The sequence below is a fragment of the Chiloscyllium plagiosum genome, unplaced genomic scaffold (assembly GCF_037043375.1).
Source record: "Chiloscyllium plagiosum isolate Xiang-an unplaced genomic scaffold, Cpla_swu_hap1 HiC_scaffold_18, whole genome shotgun sequence".
NCBI classification, from domain to species: domain Eukaryota; kingdom Metazoa; phylum Chordata; class Chondrichthyes; order Orectolobiformes; family Hemiscylliidae; genus Chiloscyllium; species Chiloscyllium plagiosum.
In genome coordinates this window covers 14,960,517-14,977,699 of record NW_028270156.1, presented here as the reverse complement: position 1 = coordinate 14,977,699, position 17,183 = coordinate 14,960,517, and the positions used below count along the sequence as shown (strand labels likewise).

Here is a 17,183-nt window from a genome sequence, read left to right as displayed (position 1 = left end):
TCCTGTCCCCCTTAGTCCAAGAACTCCCCACCTACGTTCGGGACACCACCCACGCCCTCCATCTCCTCCATGATTTTCGCTTCCCCGGTCCCCAATGCCTTATCTTCACCATGGACATCCAGTCCCTGTACACCTCCATCCCCCATCACGAAGGACTTAAAGCCCTCCGCTTTTTCCTTTCCCGCCGTACCAACCAGTACCCTTCCACTGACACCCTCCTTCGACTGACTGAACTGGTCCTCACCCTGAACAACTTCTCTTTCCAATCCTCCCACTTCCTCCAAACCAAAGGAGTAGCCATGGGCACCCGCATGGGCCCCAGCTATGCCTGCCTCTTCGTATAATATGTGGAACAGTCCATCTTCCGCAGCTACACTGGCACCATCCCCTACCTTTTCCTCCCCTACATCGATGACTGTATCGGCATGCCTCGTGCTCCCATGAGGAGGTTGAACAGTTCATCCACTTTACCAACACCTTCCACCCCGACCTCAAATTCACCTGGACCGTCTCAGACTCCTCCCTCCCCTTCCTAGACTCTCCATTTCTATCTCGGGCGACCGAATCAACACGGACATTTACTATAAACCGACTGACTCCCACAGCTACCTAGACTACACCTCCTCCCACCCTGCCCCCTGTAAAAACGCCATCCCATATTCCCAATTCCTTCGTCTCCGCCAGATCTGCTCCCAGGAGGACCAGTTCCAAAACCGTACAACCCAGATGGCCTCCTTCTTCAAGGATCGCAATTTCCCGCCTAACGTAGTCGACGATGCCCTCCACCGCATTTATTCCACTTCCCGCTCCTCCGCCCTTGAGCCCCGCCCCTCCAACCGCCACCAGGACAGAACCCCACTGGTCCTCACCTACCACCCCACCAACCTCCATGTACAATGTATCATCCGCCGTCATTTCCGCCACCTCCAAACGGACCAGGGATATATTTCCCTCCCCTCCCCTATCAGCGTTCTGAAAAGACCACTCCCTCCGTGACTCCCTCGTCAGGTCCACACCCCCCACCAACCCAACCTCCACTCCCGGCACCTTCCCCTGCAACCGCAAGAAATGCAAAACTTGCGCCCACACCTCCCCCCTTACTTCCCTCCAAGGCCCCAAGGGACACTTCCATATCCGCCACAAATTCACCTGCACCTCCACACACATCATCTACTGCATCCGCTGCACCCGATATGGCCTCCTCTATATTGGGGAGACAGGCCGCCTACATGCGGAACGTTTCAGAGAACACCTCTGGGACACCCGGACCAACCAACCCAATCACCCCGTAGCCCAACAGTTTAACTCCCCCTCCCACTCCACCAAGGACATGCAGGTCCTTGGACTCCATGGCAACACGACGGTTGGAGGAAGAGCGCCTCATCTTCTGCCTGGGAACCCTCCAACCACAAGGGATGAACTCAGATTTCTCCAGTTTCCTCATTTCCCCTCTCCCCACCTTGTCTCAGTCAAATCCCTCGAACTCAGCACCGCCTTCCTAACCTGCAATCTTCTTCCTGACCTCTCTGCCCCCATCCCACTCCGGCCTATCACCCTCACCTTGACCTCCCTCCACCTATCGCATTTCCAACGCCCCTCCACCAAGTTCCTCCTCCCTACCTTTTATCTTAGCCTGCTGGACACACTTTCCTCATTCCTGAAGAAGGGCTTATGCCCGAAACGTCGATTCTCCTGTTCCTTGGATGCTGCCTGACCTGCTACGCTTTTCCAGCAACACATTTTCAGCTCTAAATCGAGAGTCTAGACTAATCCTCTGGGGATAATGGTAAAAACGCCATCTCTTCATTGTATGGAATTTAAATTCAATTAATAAATCTGAATACAAAGCTAGGCTCAGGAATGGTGAAAATGACAATTAATATTGATTGTAGTAAAAATGTGGTCCACTAATGTCTTTTAGGGGAGGAAATCTGCAATCCTTACCCCATCTGGCTTTCATATGACTCCAGCCTCAGCCATGAGGCTGACTTTTAACTGCCCTCAGAACCGGTCTAGCAAGCCACTTCATCAAGGGCAATTAAGGATGGGTAACAAGTGCTGGCCCTGACAGAATCACCAAACTGCATGGAAGAATAAACTAAAATAAACTAATACCTTTTGCTGGAAGTGGTTGTTAATTATGCACAAATGGGACAATGTCGCAATAATCTAGCATTATTTTCACAGCAAAATCGTGCTCAATATTTTTTATTTAAAACAAAATGAGACATCTAAGCTTCAGTTTTGGCAGGTGTTGGGACAGTACGCAAGCTTTTTTGATAGTTAAAGACTAGAAAGAATAAAACTATCACCTTGGAAGGAGATTAGGTATTATGATGTCCTTCAAATCTTAATAGAATAAACAAAGAATAAATAATCAGCACCAACAACTAAGTTTCATCTGAAAACTGTCAGCAGCAAAAACATAAAAAGAATAATTCAGGCAAGTGCCTGGATTCTGCAAAGCTTTAAAAGAAACTATCCAAAATTAAATGAGCACATTTGTGTTCTAGATTTTTGACAGGCACTTGTCTGCTATCTTCTTGAAAGTAGGCCACAAGAAACTGATCCAGAGACATGGATTTGAGTGAGGTACTAATATGCAGGACACCAGTGACATAGTGGCAACAAGGCATCCAATCATATTGTTTCGAAGTTGCTGCTGATGAAGACAAAAACTTTAAGTTACAGATATATTTGGAGTCATAGTTATAAGAAATCGTATCACAAAGTTGGACAAGAAATGGTTATATCCCGTGCACAGACAGGACATGACAGAGTCCAAGCCTTAGAATAGTATTAAGTAATCACACAATCTACATTTTGCTTGCACAGAAAAAAAACTGATAAGAAGGTAACAGAATTACTCAACAGGGTCATTTGAATTTGAAAGAGAAAAACAGTTAAATGTTTGGGTACTGACGCATCTCCTTTTCTCTTCATTCCTGGACCATGTTACAGTTAAATAATGATTTACTGTATTCATAAGGTTAGGCTGAAACCATAAATCTCTTTTACTACTTTTGTCTACGTCTTGGTTTAATTTTGGAGTGCCCAGCTTGTTTTGGTTTGTGAGGGAGAAGCCTGGGAGTGCCATGACTGCAATTTTATTTCATTCTGTGTGCTAATACAAGCTACTGTATAGGCAAGTATTGTGGGGACCAAAACAATGGCTACACTGTTTGCAAATAAATCAAAATAAAGAATATGGTCAAAATAGTGAAATTTTATGTTATTTAACTGCACAGTAAAGCTTGTAAACTAGTGTTTTTTATATCATAGGGCCAGTGCTGCTTATCAGGGTACCTCAAATTATGAGATGCGTATACTTCACTCTGCTTCATTACTCTAAATCTTCAATAACTTCCTGCATTTAATTGGCTATAAATCACATTTTCTTTTGCGAAAAACACTTGCATTACTTTCAGTAATTGAGTGTTTTAAGTCAGCCTAAAAATGTTCAAGCTTATGTGCAGACCTTAAAACCAGGTGGTGCTGATTTTCTTATCTGCACAAACACCCACTCACAAAGTTGATTCTTCCGGAAAGGGATTATTATTTTAAAAGGCAAAGTCGACATTTTGTGCTTCATATTTCACAGTGGAATTGAAATATTTATTCTGGAAAAGTGAATGCAGTCTTACCACTATTTACTTTTTAAGCTATCATACGCCTTTAAATATTTCTAGTCTTACACATATATGTATAGGTATGGATTGTAATTCCACTTAATGTGATCAGTAGATATTTATGTTCTTTAAAGACAGAACACATGCAGATAATTTAAGAAAGAAAGGGTCAATGGAAAACCTAGTATGTTGAATGCCTTAACTTCCATTGTTTAATTCTGAAATTAAATAAAGTGCTCTAATGAAGAAGCTGCTGTTCTTCTACCATATACTCCATTCCCTATCTGCCAACTGTGTGCGCTGTTAACCATGGCAGCAGAACAGTCCTGAGTGTAGGGTAAATTTGGGCGGCCACCCTAGGTCTGAGAAGGGAGTTGGGGGAGGCTCTTGTGATTTGAATGGGAGGGGAGCTGGGGAAATGCTCCAGCTTTTACACACACTTTCCAATGTCTATGCCTGGCCTCTAACTGGGTCTGTCAGAGATGCTTGAAACAGCTGTCGCCTTTAGAGGTTTCTTCCCTGATTTGGGAAATCTTAGTTTGGAGATTTCCACGAGTCAGTGATGATAATGCATTTTTATTCTGGGACCCATTAAGGATGCCCTTGAGGTCTTTTCTCTGCCGTCCTGGAAACTGCTTGCCATGGTGAAGCTTGGAGTACAGTGGCTTGTTTTGGAAGTCATGAGGGGATGATGTGGCCTGTCAACTGATTATACAGCTGATTAAGTGGAACTAATGCGTTGATACTGAGGATGTTGGCATGAGAGAGGATACTGATATTAAAGTACCTATCATGGCAGTTAATTATACATTACCCTGAGGACAGATATTTAACAGGGAGAGGCATGATTGTTGAGTGACACCACATTGTAATTGAATAGTAGTTTTTTTTTCCATTAAATTTCAGGTAATTGTGTTGGAGAAAACAGCTGGAGGAACAGTATAGAAACTGAACAGTTACACGAACTAGAACTCATTGAAATGATGAAGTTATTCCATTTGTACAGGGACCCTTCATTAAAATGTAGTGCTACATTTATAGAATGAGAGCATCTAATTTTATTGCAACTAGATAAAAGAAACATCTACAGTTTATAAAAGTGCATTATTTAAATTGCCAATTAAATATGTTTTCAATGCAAATTTATAAGCTGAAGCAACACTTATTGACTTCTTTTCTCTTTCAAACTACTTTGGGACAATTTGAATTTTGTTTTAGTGACTATTTTCTGCAAAATTGAAATACATACTTTTTAAGATCAGGCTATTTCAGTTCTTTAGATTAGATTAGATTAGATTAGATTACTTACATCTTGTATATTCTCAAACCAAGTATAATGTAACCCTAATGCATAGCAAAGTTATGTTTTCTAGAGGCAGAAGAGTTTATGAATGAAATTCCACCGGTCTAGATAACAAAAGTAGTTTTGAGAATCCCTAATTTTATGGATTAAAAATACAAACTATGCACAATGGTCAAACCTTTTCCACTTAATCTATATTATCTGATTATTTCATTTTATTACATTCCCATACTTCCTTCACCTCCATATGTAACCTTAGCATATTGCTGAATTGACATCTTACCTTCAGGGGGGCTCTTATTCTGATTGTTCCACACAACTAGCAATTTGGAAAGGCTGGGCACCTTAGAAATTTCTGTGATCACTCGGAATAGACTTTCAACACGGTCATACGTGAGAACGACAGCGGTGAAGCCTTGCGATCGAGGTGGAATGAGTGGGAGGAAGAGGGGATTGTTCACACTCACCACTTTCTGAATTAAAAAATAGTACAAAGACAGAAAAATCTTATTAGCAACAATATAGAAAACATTTTGATTGACCTGACTGTATTTGGAATGATCCACAGCTACTTTTTGAAATCCCTCAAAATTTTGCTTGAAACATTTTTTATGTGACACGCATATTAGTACAAGCAAGTATTTTATACAATATTTACTACAGAGGAATTCTAAATTTCAATGCAAAAATATCTGCTTAAGAGGGAATCAGATCCCATCTGATTTGTCGCGTTCCAAAGTATGCTAGATTAGCTCATTCATGTTAAGTGTAAGGGGTCTGAAGAGGTCAAACACATACCAAGGCCTCAAAAGTTCCAAGAAAAATCTGTTTCTGAGATCATTATCTTATGTAACCAGAAAGAAAATGATTGGTACTATATAGTTAAGGCAATTCACAAGTCATTTCAACACATTTTTCAAATTTTATTGCAATGCTTTGAATTCTGATTCATGCCAGGAATTTCTTATATAAAGCAGAATTGTATGAAAAAATATAGTTTACAAAAACTGCTCAATCTAATCAAACAACAATTCAATGAATTTTATCCGAAAATACCTTCCTCCAATGCAAAATGTCAGATAAACTCGCTTTTGCTTTTATTATGGTACAAATAGCATTTTACATTTCTCCGTCTTAATAACTTCAACAAGTTGTGTACTGATTTTCCAATTAACCCAGTCAAATAAATTTAGTTACTTTGCTATCACTATGCTCAGAAATTGGAATTTTCAAACTTAATGTTAAAATAGTGATCTACTTTCCTGCTTGTATTCATTTCTTTCCAAATTATTTGTAAATAATTTCAAGTTTCTATGTGCTCATGTAAAATAAGAATGACCATATTGAGAATTATGATTTGTCCAATGTCCCAGCAAAGGGAAATAACTCGAACAAATCTACAGAAAAGTCACTTCCAAATTTGTCTTGTAGATGCTCATCTCAGCTAATGTAAATCATTACAAATCTAATGGGGATGATGGAAAGGGCAAATCAATTATTTCATGAGAAACATCAGATTATTTTATGTATAATTCACTCTTCCTCCATTAGAAAAATGCATCTCTAGCAAAATAAAAAAATGTTTTTCTAATGTGGATACTTATAACTGCACTTGTTCCAGACATTTAAACCTCAGTGACTGCTAAGTGCCAGAAAACAAAGCCAGCAATATTGGCACCAATTCATAATATCCCAGAATACTCCTCATGTGACATGAAGGAGGCAAAAGAACAGACAGATACTAAATGCTGACATGGTGTTTTTTAAATTTAAATATAAGAAATGGCAAATTAAATATTACCGTATGTTAACTTCTGGGAAAAAGAATTTTTGGCATAGGAGCCTTTGAACAAAGATTATAGGGAAAAAAATTCCCAGCTTTGACAAACAAAAGAACTGGTAGATATTTATTAACGTATCTATCTTCACCAAAAAGAAATTCAGGTCTATATCAGGGTAGGCCAGCTGCAGGGAATTGCTTACTAAGGAGTTTAAAGACAATCAATTCAACTATTTTCAAAGATATGCGAGAATATCTAACATAAATGCTGAAACTGATGTAGATGTAGTTGAGGCAGCATCTAAAAGTGAAAGTGTGCATCTTAAATATTAATATTATTCTCTTTCAGGCAGTTTTGTGTGTTTACAGATTTTTCTGTGTTTCTACTGAAAAGTCATAAATGTAAACTCTTATTCTAGTTCTTAAAAAGTTTGACAACATGAGTTGAACATATAGTGCACATTGGAGTGGAATCAAACTCAAATGCATTATGTGAAGGTTTTTGGAGGTGCAGTCTGTGACATTACATTGATTTGTTTTGGTAGTCACAATGCAATTTGCCACCATTTTCTGTTCCTCTATCTTTATTTTTTTCTCCAACTAATTTCCACCATTTTCCTGTTGTTTTGTTTGTGTCCTCCCACCCACCTTTGCCTTTTTATTTTAAGCAAGTGTAAGTTGTGCTGTTCAAAATTCGAATCCATTGCCTAATTGATCTTTATTACCTAGTTGTTTTCTATTAAGCAATTAACCAACCCATTAATCTGAAATCACAGAAGTGTTATGGTACAGGAGGCCATCATTGTATTTGCATTGACAATTAAATGAGCATAATTACCTATTGAGAATCTCCTGCTTTCTCTCCCACACCCTTGCAGATTTTTAAAATCCAAATAATATGACTGGAGTTTTTGTTTCTCTAACCATATCAAAATATTTCAAATTCTTTTAGCTTATACTTTTGATAAAACATTTACACTTAAAATTTGGACTAGTTTTACTTCTTTATAAAAGTCTTCCAAACTCTGTACTTTCAGCATTTTCAGTTTATATTTATCAGTAAAATTATGCTGCATTTTGGGAAGTATCTAATGCAATGAAGACTCAAAAATTTCAAAACTTCTTTCTTTTCATATAATTTACTATTAACAGAAAAACAGAACTGTTGCTGTTTCCAATTTAATTTTGAACTAATAAAGAGCAATGTAATTTCTTTAGGCCAGCACATACAGGATTTTCCAGGCTAAATTCAATACTATGGAATTTTTACAAATTGCTGAAGAAACTCAACAGGAGTTCTGAAGAAGTGTCACTGGACCCAAAACTCTGCTTTCTCTCCAAAGATGCTACCAGATCTGCTGCGATATCTGTAGCAACTTTTGTTTTTGTTTCAGATTTCCAGCATCTACAGTTCTGTGTTTTTGTTAAATACACTGCATCTGGCTCATCAAATATTTAGAGTTATATAAAAGCTGCATTAACTGCCAAGCACTTCAACCCTACAACCATTGAAATAATCACGTATCTGATCAAGTACAAAAGAATATCGCTTCTACAAGCTCATAGCATCAAGTGGGAAGTACTGTAACCGGCTGTGCGTAGGTATGATGATTATATTGTGTTACTGTTACTTCAGCACTTCCAGGCACAAGCCAACACTATCACAGTTCATTTATTAATCAATTGCACAAAACTAAGGAGACATGCATTTTCGGTCAGAGATTGAGCATCTCATGTAGGGCTAGCATCTAAACATTGGAGATAAAACTTTGATATTTGAGGTCTCGTGAGTATGTCTTACCATTGCAAGCAAGCAACGTAACTGATCCCAAGGGAATATATTGTAATAGATTTTAGCTTCCTTAGTCATGTGCTATTTACGTGGCCCTTTTCCAAGCCTCTATGTTACTGTTCAATAAGCATCAGCTCATCAATACAGGAAGCTGTCTTGATAGATCTTGATTATTGAAATATCTATTTCTGTGATTTAGACAGAAATTAACATCCTGCGTCAGCAATGGGAGATCCCAATTTATCACCACAAATTCTTTGACATCAAAATATGATGAGATCGGAAAGGATCAACTTGAAATAATGATAAATTTCAAAAAAAGACTTCATTTGAAAGAATAAAAATGGTAATTTCTCATTAGTATGTCTGAATTATAGAATATTTAAAATGAGAATAGAAGTCGTTCAGCTATAACATGTGTTTCCTTAATGCAAATTCACTGTAACACAATTAACAAATTGGGGACACTGTTTCGAAAGTGCAAACTTTTCAAACATGTGTTGGCTGTAAAGCGATTACATCATCGACACTTAAAGCGCTGTTTCTAAAGCACTGGGTTGCTCAAGAATGTAACCATCGCATTTTTGAAGAACTACCTGTATGGTTTTATAAATTCATTAATGAATTAAACAACGAAAAGATGCATAGGTTCACGTTCATTTGCAAGATCTGCACTCATCTGTATGTGAATTCTGGCAATTGGTTTCCATCTTTCCCACAGGACCAAGTGTTTCAAACCAATGGAAACTTGACTACTGTCTGTCTATTTCTCCTCATCTTTAATACAACCAAATGGAGCATCCACTTAGAGTCATAGAGATGTACAGCATGGAAACAGACCCTTCGGTCCATCCCGTCCATGCCAACCAGATATCCCAACCCAATCTAGTCCAACCTGCCAGACCCGGCCTATGTCCCTCCAAATCCTTCCTATTCATACACCCATCCAAATGCCTCTTAAATGTTGCAATTGTATCAGCCTCCACCACTTCCTCTGGCAGCTCATTCCATATACGTACCACCCTCTGTGTGAAAAAGTTGCGCTTAGGTCTCTTTTATATCTTTCCGCTCTCACCCTAAACCTATGCCTTCTAGTTCTGGACTCCCCAACCCCAGAGAAAAGACTTGGCCTGTTTACCCTAACCATGTCCCTCATAATTTTGTAAACCTCTATAAGGTCACCCCTCGTCCTCCGAAGCTCCAGGGAAAACAGCCCCAGATCTGTTCAACCTCTCCCTATAGCTCAAATCCTCCAACCCTGGCAACATCCTTGTAAATCTTTTCTGAACCCTTTCAAGTTTCACAACATCTTTCTGAAAGGAAGACGACCAGAATTGCACGCAATATTCCAACAGTGGCCTAACCAATGTCCTGTACAGCCGCAACATGACCTCCTGACTCCTGTACTCAATACTCTGACCAATAAAGGAAAGCATACTAAACTACCTGCGACTCCACTTTCAAGGAGCTATGAACCTGCACTGGCTTGATTTTAATCTTGTGCATCTTTGCTACATCTGAGCTTGATTATTTTAACTCTCTTCTGGCCACTCTCCCATTGTCTATGGTCTATAAAATCAACTCATTCAAAATTCTAATGCTCACATCCCAACATGCATCAAATCTCATCATCCCTGCGCTCAATTACCAACACAGGTTTGTAAGTCTGTGAATCCTACCTCTTTAACAAAACAAAAGTTGAAATCTCAAAGTCCTGTATTAATTATTATCCTGTTTAACAGTATCACACTTGTCATATTGACTGACTTTTCCTTGAAAATTGCTTCCCATGATGAGTGGTGGAAATAATGTTTTTCGAAGTTTTATTCAGCCTACTACCCCCGTGATGAGATCAATTTGGAAATTCTGGAGAGACTTGCCTTACAGGATATCAGAGATATTGAAGTGTGTGGACCTCTGCCTGGAGGTTAATTTTCATATTTTGAGGCAATAATTCTGGACCAGAACTGTTGAATATTGGGGTGGAAACATGCAGAAACTCCAAAGGGATGAGTGATCAGTGTTACGTTTAGCCACATCTTCTTCCACCAATACCTGTCCAATAACTGCCTGAACTCGATGAAGCAAACAAAAAACCTCAGATAACGTGTGAAAAATACTTACAATGCTAGGTGAAGCTCCCCATTTCAGACAATATCAAAAGACAGTCCTCTGCTGGTTTCCCTCCATTCATCATTGTATTATGTCTTCAATGTCACGGAGTCAAAATCCTGGAACTCTCTTTCTAACAGTTCTCTGGGTGTACCTACACCAAACAGACTTTAGCAGTTCGAGAAGATAGCTCACCACTACCTTCTCCAGGGCAAATAAGGGTGGGTAGAAGCCGGCCCAGCCATTGAAACCTACATTCCTGAGTGAAAATCTAAAAATTCCAAGCCCCACATTGAGTAATTCAGCCACTTGGCATAACCTTCAAGGTAATGGATGGAGATTTCATGAGAAGTTCCACATACAAAAAGAAAGGACCTGTGTGCAGATTGTGTGGCACTCTTACATAGCAGTTGTCTAGTTCCCTAAAGTTTACGCAGAATGCATACATGTTAAGTATTTGAAGTATTGTTATTATTAATCTTCATTTTATAAATTTTAAAGGAGGAAATCCATTGTTAAATCTCAATGTTATTGCTCTCACTTCTTTCAGTTCTGACACTAACGTTAATGTAACTCTAACTCTAGCATTTTATTTGAGTTGTCCATGTCTATACCCAATATGGTCCATGCAACATCTCTGGTGAATTCCAATTGTAATGACCAAATTAAAATGAGAGAAGTGTTCTTAATCAGGGCTCGAATTTGGAACTTTATTTGTACTTAGCAACACCGCCCTGTATAAGTTTTCTTCCATGTCACAAACCGCACTGATTGTGAAATATACCATCAATCATTCACTGGTGCCTACATCTAAATCATGGAACTCACTAACTAAGAGCACACTGTTGTTGTAGGTTGCAGGAAGGCAGCTTACGATCACCTTCTCTGGGGCAATTAAAGTTGGACAATAAATGCTAATAATCGTCAGCAACCATATCCCCATGAATGGAGAAAGAAAAACCCTTGCAGTTTGATTAATCTCCAGTCATCACATTGAGGGACTGAGCTACTGGGGAATTCTCTTGATTCCATTAAAGGAAATTTAAGGTGCTTTTAAAAAAACCTTATAAATTTTAGGGATATTTTAAAAAATTTATCCATAATTGTCATAACCCCATTGACATCTTTAATCATTTATAACTTGGACATCAATTATTAAAGAAGATTTACACATTCCATAAAACTACTTGCGCCGAATTCTGATGTACCTTCTGGCCTGGGCCAGCCTATCAGCATGAAATTTCTCCTGCCCTGCCTCAACTGATACTGTGCATTAGACGTAAGTGGTTTTAAAGCCTGGAGATTTTCAAATGAGCGGCTTAACTGATGTGCATCAGATTAAGTGCAGCTAATATGCCATGTCTATGTTACATTAAGCAGCCGTTCATTTTTGCTGAAAACCACTGGATGAGTTTTACAACTAGAATCTAAAGTATTATATAAAAATTACAACATCCAAAATGTAATAACATGAAAAATATAATAGATCTCACTGTTTTTCTATTAATAAATGACTTAAATACAAAAAAACTAAGATTGAAAACAGTGCATGCAGTGTCAATTTATTGGATGTTTTTAAGTTACTCAAAAGGATTATTGTTCAATCTACAAATATGAAAAACCATAAAACAATATCGCTTCCCAAAATTCAAACATTTCAGGATCAAAGAAAGGTCCATATTGTTAAAAACATAGATTGGCATTTTTACTCATGTTGCGTGAACAATATTCCAAGTCTCCGGAAGCTGGCATTTCTCAGTTTCATGCTGTCCATAAATCCAAAGTAAATAACTATGATGTTATAGTGCTGACTTGCGCTATATGAGATACTTTTTCCTTTGCTTAAAACATTACAGACATGCACGACAAGCAACACAGTCAGAAAGTACTGACTTTATTGAACTGATCAGATTACAAGTTAAGAGACATGCTGAGTTGGACAGACAGTGCAACAATAAAGGCTGCTTGTTAACACAGCAGCATCTATACAACCCATCGTTCTGTAAAACCAAAGGCAGCCTTTTAAGATGCACAAATGTTTGTCAGAAGGGGAGTGGACACATTTACAATCATGGATTCCTGCATCTTTGGCCTGTGGAAGACTGTGGAGACAAGCACATCACTCTGTCTATGATGCCTTTTAAATTACATCCAACCACAATGTGGTTTCAATTACAGCTTTTGGATAAAAACACTTGATTTATTCAATGCTTCAGTCCAATTACCCTAGATGTGTTTCCAGTGAATACTTTGAGAAAGTATTCCAAGTTGCTTCTCATCCTGTAGTGGTCAAAAGGCCAAATCAGCCTCTGGAAGTGTTAACTCTTTATGTACTTTCCTCAGCTATGCTCTCCAAGTGTTTCTGTATTCTAAACTAGTTTCGTCTACAGTAATGAAATACACTTGAACTTGACTGGTAATTGCTGGTTTAGGAACTCAGCGCTGGGCAGAATAAAGTTTGCTTGCAGTGAAATATTAAGAATGAACAGACCACTAGATGGAGCAATACAGGTAAGCGCAGCTTTCCATTTTCAACAGAGGTAAATGAAAAACTAACAACAAAAATTTATTGCCCTCCAAGGCAAGTCACAGAATAACAGCGGCTGCACTGTTAGAACTATCCACAGCTTTGCTCCAAGATTATGAGTTAGCAGCAAACATCTAATAAAAGGCAGAATAATTAAAATAAAGTGAAATTAAAAAGGAAGCGTAATAGCGTTTTCTGTAAATCAGAGATAGGGTGCAGTTTCATCCATCAGGCATAAAAAGTACCATAGGAATCAAAGGCGCCAACACTTATTGCTGAAAGGGAACAGAGTTTTTCAATAAATCTGAAAATTATCTATCTCTGATTCAAGGATAATTTAATACAAAGGAATTATCCTATATTCTGCATTTTCCAGTTGTCAACTGAAGGCTATGCGTGTTCTGTTGCAGATGCCGTTAGTTTAAAAAAAAAGTGTATTTCCAGAAATACAATGTTGAGATGCTGCCAGGTGCAGATTACGATTTCCACTGATCTGCAATTCATGTTCCATAAAACTTTAGCTTCTTCTGGCCAAAGGAATTGAGGAGTACTATCAGACTTGAGTGAAAGTAATTGCTACCACTACTATTATTGTCATGTGACTTTTGATCATGAACCCACTCAATAAAATTAGTTCTTTCTCATTAACATTTTCAAAATGTTGACCAGTTTAAAAATTGTAGCTACTGGGAAGCTTTAAATGTCTGACATATTATCAGAATATCAAAAAAGTTGATTTCACTTCGCTAATTATAAATCTAACCATTAGGATAAATAAAGCAGATATTCAAAACAAAAAAAAAAGCCTTGATCAGTTTGTTGCCATGGAAAGGCTGTATCGATCACTATGTTTACAGTACAATAGAGCAGTTGCAACCATTATTATTTTTGGCTTGTAAAATATTTTGTACCTGTTTTGCATAAGAGATGAAGGCATAGTAAAGAGGCTATGTGAAAGAAATAAAGACAAGTGAAAGTTTCAGTTAATTTCCTAATGAAATGTCATATCTTTTTCTCAACAACCCACTGAAAGTATTAAATTTTTTTTCAGGAAATAAAAATTATACAAAAAAGTCAATGATAAATCTGACTCATTAACATCTTTAGTCAGACAACAAGATCAAAGGAGTGGTGTATTTCTCTGCATGATTGAATGAGCCATTGTTAACTACCAATCATTATATCATTAAGTCAAGCAGTGCTGAACTACTGGTTGAGTTTTAATTGGAGAGCCTGATTTTAATTAACCTACAGAGTTCAAGCAGAAGAAATAAGGACAAATAGATAAACATATGTGAGTAAAAAGAAAGGTTACAACATTTTACTGTAAGGGATTCCAGAAAAGTAAACATACAAAGGGGCGGACAAATTAATAGCCATATAGCTAGCCTTCCAAAGTTTGAGGGCCACACACTTACCACAACAGTTGGATCATTCCAATCCTCGTATGACTTGGCAGCATATGGATAGATTCTGTCATTGATAATTTGCAGAGTAGCAAGTGCAATGGCTTTCATTGACTTAAAGTAAGCTTCCCAGAACCACCTTGCCTGTAACAAAAACAATAGGATTCAAATATTTTTCCAACTTTGAAAGTTGGTTTCCTGATTTAAAACAATTTATTGTATTTATTTTTGCATACATTTCACCTAAACAAATCTTTGTCAAAAAAATACAAAGGAATAATGTAGAGTTTGGAAAGACACCAGTCTAAAATAATTCTCCAGTACACTACTTGGCAGTATTTTGACAACACAGGTCAGTATAGTATCAATCCCCGTGGAAGTATCCACCAAAACACATGCTTAGACAAAATTTTACCTGGATAATTCTGTTTTACATGATAATTTTGAAAACAGAGTAATAGTAGTGTGAACTCTGCCATACACAGTTTGACACGGAAGATCTTTCAGCCAATCTTAGTTCAGCCATCCAGAAAGATCTTACGTTACCCACATACTTCAATCAATTGCTGTATAGAACAGAATTAGCTCTTGCTGGCTCTCTGAAAGAGCAAATGTACTAGTCCCACCGCCTCAGACTTAGCCCCAGAGACTTACAATTCTTTTTCTCTTTGGAGGCTTCTACAAGCTCAAATGTAACTGCCTCCACCACATTTTCAGGCGATACATTCTAGGTCCTAACTACATGATGTAAAAAACAGTTTCCCTCACTTTGATAATCACTTGAAATCATTGTTCTTTGGTTCTGCCTACGGGAAGTTTTGATCTGGAGTACTCCTGATTTTGAACACTTCTCAAATTACTCTGAACTTTTACTTCTTGGAGGAGATCAATCTAGCTTCCTCAAATCTTTCCATTTAAATTGAACTCTCTCATCTGTTTCTTGCTTTTGTACTTTATGTCTCCATTTATAAAGCTTCGGGTTTCACATACCTTTTTAATCACTTTCTCAACTATCCTGCCAACTTCAACACGTTATACACCACATGTGTCTCTGTTTCTGCCACAATTTTACTTTACTTGTTTGAGGGATGTGGCTATCATTGCCCATCCCAACTGTCCAGTGGGCAGTTAAGAGTCAACTATACTGTTGTGGGTCTGGAGTCACATGTAGGCCAAACCAAACAGCAATTTTACTTCCCTAAGGAACATCAGTGAACCAGATAGGTTTTTATGACAATCAGCAATAGTGACATGGTTTTTCATTTCAGACTTTTATCTGCTCAAATGGAATTATTAATGGCTATCAGATCAAATTAATTTAGCTTAATGAACAATAACATTGTTTGTTTAGCGTGTTATGAAATCAATGCACATTCAAATACAGAGCCTTTAGTTTTGTATTTTTGAAATGTATCTAACCCTAATTTTGATGGTTGTAACAGCTAGCCTTAACTGTAAAGCAAAAAAGGATGCAAACCAAATCAATTTCACTGCGCTGTTTTATGTGATCAGATATTGTGCTACCTCTTCCCTTCACAACGATATTGGATTCATACCAAATTAATTGCACTGTGCTTTTAAAGTATTTAAGTATTGAAGATATAGGCATTTAACTTGGTGTTGATTTTCTAAAGATGACACCTTGCGAATTTTAGCACAGTTAAACACAATTTGCCATTAATAATTACATGATGATTTTCCCTTCATAATGTGCACTTTTCCAAGTGACTGCGAATTAAGCTATTACTTATGAAATGATTCTGTTTTCATTTACATAGGAAATCCATTTAATGCATCAATTATTCTTGGTATGAAGAATTTAATTTTATGAGTATAAATTTACTTTCTACACTCACAATGTGAAATAATATTTTGGATTTACTCTTTAGATTTTCTTAACTACCATGCACACCTCTCCATATTATAGATATCGTATTTGTATGTGTGTGTATTTCAGAAAGCACTAGTATGACTTTACAGGGACGATAGGAGCTGGAACAACTCCATGGAACAATTAGTTTAATGTCAATGGTAGGAAAGCTGATGGAATCTCAAATCAAAGACATAACAGAAACAGTTCGAGCAACTGAAAATGTAATAGAATGTATTCAACACAGATTCCAAAAGGGAAGGCTGTGCTCAACTAGCTCAATTAAATTCTTTGAAGAAGTAACAGAAAAGCAAGATGCAACATGCTTATATTTCCAAAAAGCCTTTTACAACTATTGCAAATTCATAGAGAGTTTTGAGAAGATTTGTAGCTCAGGTTGAGGTTCTGGATGTAGGTTTGCTTGCTGAGCTGGAGAGTTCGTTTTCAGATGTTTCGTCACCATACTAGGTAACATAATCAGTGAGCCTCCGGATGAAGCACTGGTGGTATGGCCCATTTTCTATCCATGTGTTTAGGTTTCCTTAGGTTGGTGACGTCATTTCCCGTGGTGATGTTATTTCCTGTTCTTTTTCACAGGGGTTGGGTAAATGGGGTCAAAGTCAATGTATTTGTTGATAGAGTTCCAGTTGGATTCAATTCATGTTTAAGGTCAGGGCGTGTGCAGCCAAAATAGGCGAAAAGCAGAAAATACAGGTTACAATGAATTTGTCTGAGTGGCAAATGGTGTTTCGTAATGATCAGTT

The 17,183-nt window shown here is 37.9% G+C and overlaps 1 protein-coding gene across 5 annotated transcripts in view; it reads right to left on the bottom strand.

Moving 5' to 3' along the window:
• The window catches only part of ext2 (exostosin glycosyltransferase 2), a 194,624-nt gene that overhangs the window by 60,373 nt on the left and 117,068 nt on the right, over positions 1 to 17,183 (bottom strand). For all 5 annotated transcript variants that reach the window (XM_087996312.1, XM_087996311.1, XM_087996313.1 and 2 more), the window contains 2 exons: positions 14,562 to 14,693; positions 5,216 to 5,405 (listed from right to left, as the gene is read on the bottom strand). In XM_087996312.1, coding sequence (XP_087852438.1) covers positions 5,216 to 5,405; positions 14,562 to 14,693 — 322 coding nt within the window. The remainder of the gene's footprint in view (positions 1 to 5,215; positions 5,406 to 14,561; positions 14,694 to 17,183) is intronic.